Source organism: Nilaparvata lugens, chromosome 2 (assembly GCF_014356525.2).
Source record: "Nilaparvata lugens isolate BPH chromosome 2, ASM1435652v1, whole genome shotgun sequence".
Lineage (NCBI taxonomy): Eukaryota > Metazoa > Arthropoda > Insecta > Hemiptera > Delphacidae > Nilaparvata > Nilaparvata lugens.
In genome coordinates, this window is record NC_052505.1 from 54,582,162 (window position 1) to 54,589,166 (window position 7,005).

General features: G+C 39.7%; 1 protein-coding gene across 1 annotated transcript; it reads right to left on the minus strand.

Moving 5' to 3' along the window:
- Positions 1-5,472: 5,472 nt before the first annotated feature.
- LOC120349644 lies at positions 5,473-6,570 on the minus strand. Its single transcript, XM_039420124.1, has one exon. It carries the CDS (start codon positions 6,568-6,570, stop codon positions 5,473-5,475), a length of 1,098 nt encoding a protein of 365 aa, XP_039276058.1.
- Positions 6,571-7,005: the final 435 nt, after the last annotated feature.

Below are 7,005 nucleotides of genomic sequence, written 5' to 3' on the forward strand. Positions count from 1 at the left end.
CTACTCGGTTCTATCTTGCCTCTCTTATTTCTCACTCCTATCTTCCATTCTTTATTATCAAAGAGCTGTTGTCTCAATCTCTTCATCGATCCATTGCAATCCAGCACTGATTTGATCAAGTTGTCTTCATATGCTTTGAGGTCTTTTAATATGCTGTATTTCACCAATTTGCAGATTATATTGAATTCAATTCTGTCTCGATCATTCTTATTCTTCTTCCTTTTTAACATTTCTCTTTCTTAAATCAGTTGTTTAGTTTCATTCGATATTCTCTTTGGTTTTATTTCAGTGACTGGTTCAAAGATATCTCTGAGATGAAATTCAAGTTGGGTATAACTTTCTTGTAAGTCAATTCCTCGCTGCTCCTTCCATTGGTGGATTCTTGTCTCAAAATCAGGCAGCTCATTCAACTTCAATCTAGTTAATCTCGTCGTATTCCCATTAACTGGTGATTTTGGTCCCTTCCTGAAGTAATCCTTCGACAGTTCAACAGTTATCAGCCTATGATCAGTGGTGAAGCATAGTTTTCCTGAAATGTTGAAATCCTTTATCGTGCCTTTATTTTGCGCCAAAACAAAATCTATCTCATTTTTCACCAGTTGATTAGGTGAAATCCAAGTCCACTTCCTGCTTTTCCTTTTTTTGAAAAACGTGTCCACTATTTTCAAGTCATGTTCTAAGCAAAACTCGACTAGTCTCTGTCCTGCGTCGTTTCTGACACCATAGCCGTATTTTCCAACTACGCGACTTTCACCAGCTTCTTGACTTCCAACTTGACTATTGAAGAGATCATATTCACGTACTTCCAATTCCTTTTAACATTATTCAAAGCAACCGATAGGGACTGCTTCTCTATCTTCTTCCTCGGCTACTGATGTTGGAGCATATATTTGGAAAATATTCAGTATTCTTCGACCCATTCTTAACTTGAGCATTGCTAGTCTCTCAGATATTCCATTAAATTCTATTATTTTCGTCTTCAAATGTTCTCTGATCATGAAGCCAACACCTCTTTGACCTTCAGTCTTTCCAAAATGATAGAGGATGAATCCACTCCTTCTATGAATTATCTTCTCCAAATTTCTTTGCACTTCAGCCAAGCCTAGGATGTCGATTTTTGTTTCTGCTATGGCCTCTTCTAGTTCCACCAGTCTCTCTTCTGTTCGCAATGTTCTCACGTTGAGTGTGCCTATTGTTAATCCTGGGAGGTATTGGTCGTTTTTCCCCTCGATGACCGGTCTTTCTGGGGAAATGCTAATAGTTTTATTTGATTTAGTTGTAAAATCCTTTTTGCTGTTTCTGTTGATTGGCCTGGTTTCCGTTGATTCCTATTCTTTCTTGTCCGAACTCCTCTGTTCCTCCTTATCTCGAAAATAACTATCGATTGATCCCTTCTTTCCTCCTGAACCTTTTTCCTTACCAACATTTTTTCCTGTCAACCCCGTTTCATCTGTTTGTTTAAATACTTTCGTTTGATGTTCTTCCTTCAGTGGAGAGACGCTAAGCTCACATTTTTTGTTTCCTTTCTTGTTATCAATCACGACCAATTTGTCATACTTGATAATAGTGAATTTTCCGTCTTTTCTTGCTTCCAACACTTCTCTCGTAGGCTTTTTCTTATACGTTGAATTTCTTCCGGGAAGTCCTCTAAAATGAATATTTTTGAGCCCTTCAGCTTTCTACTGTTTCTGAGGATTTCCATTCTTCTTCTTGTAGTAGTTAATGAGAGTAAAATAGGTCTGCTATCATTTCCTACACTTTTCCCTATTCTCCTGACGGAATCCACCTCTTTATCTTCTATCTGAACATTGAGCTTTTCTTTGAACAGATCTATAATTATGCCATGCAAATCCTTCCTATCATCCTTCTCCACGCCGTGAATGATAAGATTTCTTTCTCTGACCTTTTTTTCTAACTGGTATATTTTCTCTTTCTGTTCATTCAAAGTAGAATTTATCTTAACTAGTTGATAGTAGATGAATTTTACCACTTCTGGGACACCTCAAGGTCACCCATGACGTCATAACCTAACCTAACCCAAGTTTTTGATATATAACCTAACCTAACCCAAGTTTTTGATATCTAACCCAACCTAACCTAAGTTTTTGATATCTAACATAACCTAATTAAATAAAATTCTTCTTCTTCTTCTTCTTCTTCTTCCTCTTCTTCTTCTTCTTCTTCTTCTTCTTCTTCTCTTCTTCTTCTTCTTCTTCTTCTTCTTCTTCTTCTTCTTCTTCTTCTTCTTCTTCTTCTTCTTCTTCTTCTTCTTCTTCTTCTTCTTCTTCTTCTTCTTCTTCCTCTCCTGAAAATAAATAGAGAAGTTTTCCTTGTAGTCAAATTTTCCTTGTAGTCGAACTTACCTTGTTGATAAACTTTGAAGTAAATTAATCTGTAACTATTCGTATCAAAGCAGCTGTTATTTGGAAATATTGAATTAAAACCCTCCCAACAGTTGATGGGTTGAAAAATATTTCAAAAATAAATAGAGAAGTTTCCTTGTAGTCAGATTTTCCTTGTTGATAAACTTTGAAGTAGTAGTAATCGAATCTGTAACTATTTGTCCTCATTTTGTTCATTCACTATTGTATGTAGTATGTATTATGTATTAATATATAGTATTATGTAGTATGTATTGATATATAATCTTTACCTAATCTATTCTATAGATTTATTATTATGACTATTTATTTCCAATAAATAGAGAATTTTCCTTGTAGTCAGAGCTATGGGTGTGTACCATCAACAGCAGCATACTGCCCCCACCACCGTGCGCTGGCTTGCTTGAGCCCCGGCCTGAGCCACGGCCTGAGCCCCGGCCTAAGCCCCGGCCTGAGCCCCGGCCTGAGCCCCAGCCTGAGCCCCAGCACATGCCCCGGCACATGCCCCGGCCCATTGCTTGAGCCGTGGCCTGAGCCCCGGCACATGCCCCGGCACATGCCCCGGCACAAGCCCTGGCACAAGCCCCGGCCCAAGCATATGCACTGCATCCCTTATTTTTCAAAATAAATAGAGAATTGTAGTCGAGTTTTCCTTGTTGATAAACAAAGCATAGCAACCTAATTTCTTACCTATATGAGGAAGTAGGATAATCAATAATAAAAAATTGTTCATTACACATAGTATTTATTGACAAACATATAATCAATCTTCAGTATTGAACAGAATATACAGCTGAAGAAGTCTTTCTCCTCGGCTATAATCATTGTTGGTGACATAACGCTCAACTGATGGCTTATTCCTTTCACGAACAATGCATGGATGTCCATCAACTTTGTCATATCCCCCAGTAGATGGCAGTGGCACAGGTATGCGTACAGCTTTGTAGATGCTAATCTCAAAAGCCGAATCACCAGATGTTCCATCCTCCAGCCTGAATCGTTTCACATGTCCTGCACTATCAATTTTTGTAAATCCTGCAAATTTAATCTCCTTTTGACCCAGTCCCAGCAGACACATAAATTGATGTCCGCATATAAAATCACACTTGTAGTATTGGTCCTGATTGAGAACACTCAACACAATCTTCACATCCTTATCCCTCCAGTTGGGTACCTTCTCAAGATTAACAATAGCAACCATTCTACCCTTATCCAACTTGAAGAAAGATTTTAGCAGTATGCAAGTGTCATCAAACATGACAGTGAATTTCATTGCAAGTCCTGGTGGGCAATGACGCATTGCCCTCTTGTTGATATTATCCTTGATACTCTTCATAGTTTGCGTAAAAACTTTTAGCAGGAAACATTTCACATCGGTGGAGGTCACATGAGTATTTCTCAATGGGTTGTGAAGATCATCACATACATAGAAAACGTTGCTATCCTTGACTTCATCAACAACAGCCTGCTGCTTCTGCCTGAGTCGTGTGCATGCACAACTATGAGATTCACAATCTGCACAAAACTCTAAATGACCACTCTCCTTGAAAAAGTCACTCAATGTCATTATACCGTGATAATTCAGTTCAGCTTCAAGCTCACTCACTGCATTAAGCAGATAACGTTCACGTTCACTGTCTGACAACATTGTAAGACTGAGTGCATTTTGTTGTCAGCATCATTTTTTTATACTCTGTTTGCTGAGTGGTGGGGGTAACCCATTTCCTGTTTCAACAGGTCTGTATGACGTCATATGATTGCACAATATTGTACAACTAAACAGTCAACTAACAATTGACAGTTGACAGTTGACAATTGACGGTTGACAGTTGACAGTTGATTGACAGTTAACAATTGATAGATGACAGTTGATTGACAGTTGACTAATTTTCAACAGGTTTGTGTGATGCAAACTAACTTAACACTATATGAGTGGGGATAGTAATTGATGAAGCATAGAGTTGATTGCAATACTGGTATATTTATTAACGCTAATGAACATTCACTGTATTGAAAAAGTATGACAAAACGATCTATCTTCAAACAAAGTTCTCTTAATCCAGTCATGTTGAACATGAACAATTTTCAATGAACAAAATAGCTTTTTCATATCAGAAGATCCTCCATTGTTGACTGGCAAATCTGAAAGTGTTAGATTTGACAACTTTATCCGTACAGTCTTGATAAAGTTGAGTAGGTGATTTTCCAGGCAGGAGACTCCACCATCCATCTTCTTCATCAGTAGCTCCAAATTGGGTGTCTCAGGATAGAAGTATGGCAATGATATGACAAAGATGGAACATGACATGGTCCATGTACTCCACATTGTTCAGTTGCAGCAGCGAATCCAACAGAGTAATCTGCTCATATCCATAGACAAAGATCTTTATTGGATGTTGATTGTTCTGAACCAACCACCCTCCAACTGTTCCGCATACAATATCCCTCAATGCTGAATAGGGAAGATGTGTTTGTCCTGCTCCTCCATAGTCTGCCCACCGTAGTCCATGTCCAGCTTGATGTATACAGTTGCTGTTGATGAGCTCACTAGTCTTGAGTAGAGCATCAGAGTAAGGAGGTTTAAAAAAGTGGTGATGAGTTGTCACATGATGCTCATCATCCTGCTCCAGGATTGCCATCTCCTTCACAATAAACTTGTTGTCCAATCCTTCAAAGCCTTGAAAGTCCATCAGGTACAGTGGTAGTGGTCCAAAAATGTCGCCAGCTCTACTTGGCAAGGGTGATGGCCAGTCATCTTCTGCTGTAGTGTAGCCTTCATCAAGTCCAGTTGTACTTGTAGAAGCATCCCGCATCAGTGGTCGTCCGCCAATAACACATCCCACTACATCCTCCCCTTCACTTGAAGAAGAAGAAGAAGAAGACATTTCCCCTTCCACTATAACGTTTTGGTACTTCAGCAGCTTCGACATGACTGTTCAGTGTCTTGATCAGAACTGAGCAGCTCAATGCTCAGCCACTGTATTTATGCTGACAGCACAAGGCCTGACATTGGTCGATACTCTTTAATCACTTCATAAATCATCAGGCAGTAGCCGGATGTATTTGCTGGAATGTTGGCAGTTGCTTCAAACTAGATTCTCACATCAATACTCCCAGTTTTGAGTGACTCATTCTGGCGGGAACAATCATATGCATAAAGCATGATGTTATTATTGCTTATAGCTCCTTTTTCAAATAGTGGATTGCATGCACGAGCATCATTGTGGTTGTAGACTCCATTGAAAGCTACATACATGTTGTAAACGAGATTGTCATCGCCCTGAATGCTTTCATAGGGGTAGTATTTGTTGTTCAAAAACACCCGAATATCCTTCATACCACACTTGTCAAATTTTGAACTGTTTGACGCTGCTACACCTCGTCTTGCAGTTTGCAGCCCAACTATAATGTAACGAGGCTTCTCATGCTGAGCTGTTGACTTGACAGTCCATGTATGCTTTGTTGCTTGTGGCAGGGTCGGATATGTGTACAACTCCCAATGGCGGAATGGTATATTGATTGCTGTGTCATTCTGCACAATCTGTAGCAGACGCATTCTTACATCATCAGCCACCTCTACATAGGGCATTCTCCACAAAAGCTTTGTAATTACAACATTAGCAGCAGCCACATTCACACAGTCCAAAAAGGTTGCACTGACTCTCAGCACCAACTCCTGTTTCACATTGAGTAAAATTTGTCTATAGTCCCCAGCAAAGCCCAGTAGGTATCTCAGGGGTACATCCATTACAGTTGTGTTGGCGCCATTAGCAGCAAAATCAGCAAATCCATCATCTGAGCTAAACTTGTAGCCAGCTCCTTCCATTTTGCACTTCTCATCTCGGTCAAATGTCATTGCATTCTTCATTAGACTGGTAACTCCTGGATTGCGTATACCATCCACTTCAACTCCATTGATTTCATAGCGTATCTCTGAAAACAGGTTGGCAAAGAATCCAGACACACATGGTGTTCCAGCCACAGCAGCATTGTCAGCTCCATGTACAGTATACTCTAGATGTAGATAGCTCTCTGAAGGTAGTGTGTAAACATCTTGTTGCTGGATTGGTATCCTCACTTCATCGTTGGCATTGAAGCTTGCAGTATAGGGGGCATGAGAATGGTACTCAATACCTGTGATACTGTTGTCTGAGGAAGGTCCTCGTCGTGTCACATCCAAAACTCCCATTTCTTCTATTGTCTAACTTGACAGCCTCGTTCCTTCAAATACTCAATGCTCCTTGATGTTAATCTCACCGAGGTTGAATGCTGAATGAATCTTTGTTTCCTTTTATCTCCTTTTATAGGTGAAAGAGGATGATGATGGAGAGAAGAAGGAGGAGGATGGACTGCAGCCTCCATATTCAATCCTTGATTCCACTTTTCAAATAACAACACCATTCCACTCGTGTTGTCTTAGATGCAGAGCTATATTAATCTTCTCTCCTCTATTATTTATCAGACGTCCGTTCTCGTCAACTACCTGCAGTGTAATGCTATCAATCTGCTTGGCGTCTACAGGTAAATAGATTACATTCTGCACAGTCACCATCATTTTATACCCAGGATCAACATTAGGGTAGAACTCATAGATCACGTGATCTTTAATTCCATTGGAGTAGGA

What these genes read in the sequence shown, in the direction of transcription:
- LOC120349644 (XM_039420124.1), bottom strand. Translation starts at nt 6,570, where the DNA reads ATGGGAGTTTTGGATGTGACACGACGAGGACCTTCCTCAGACAACAGT.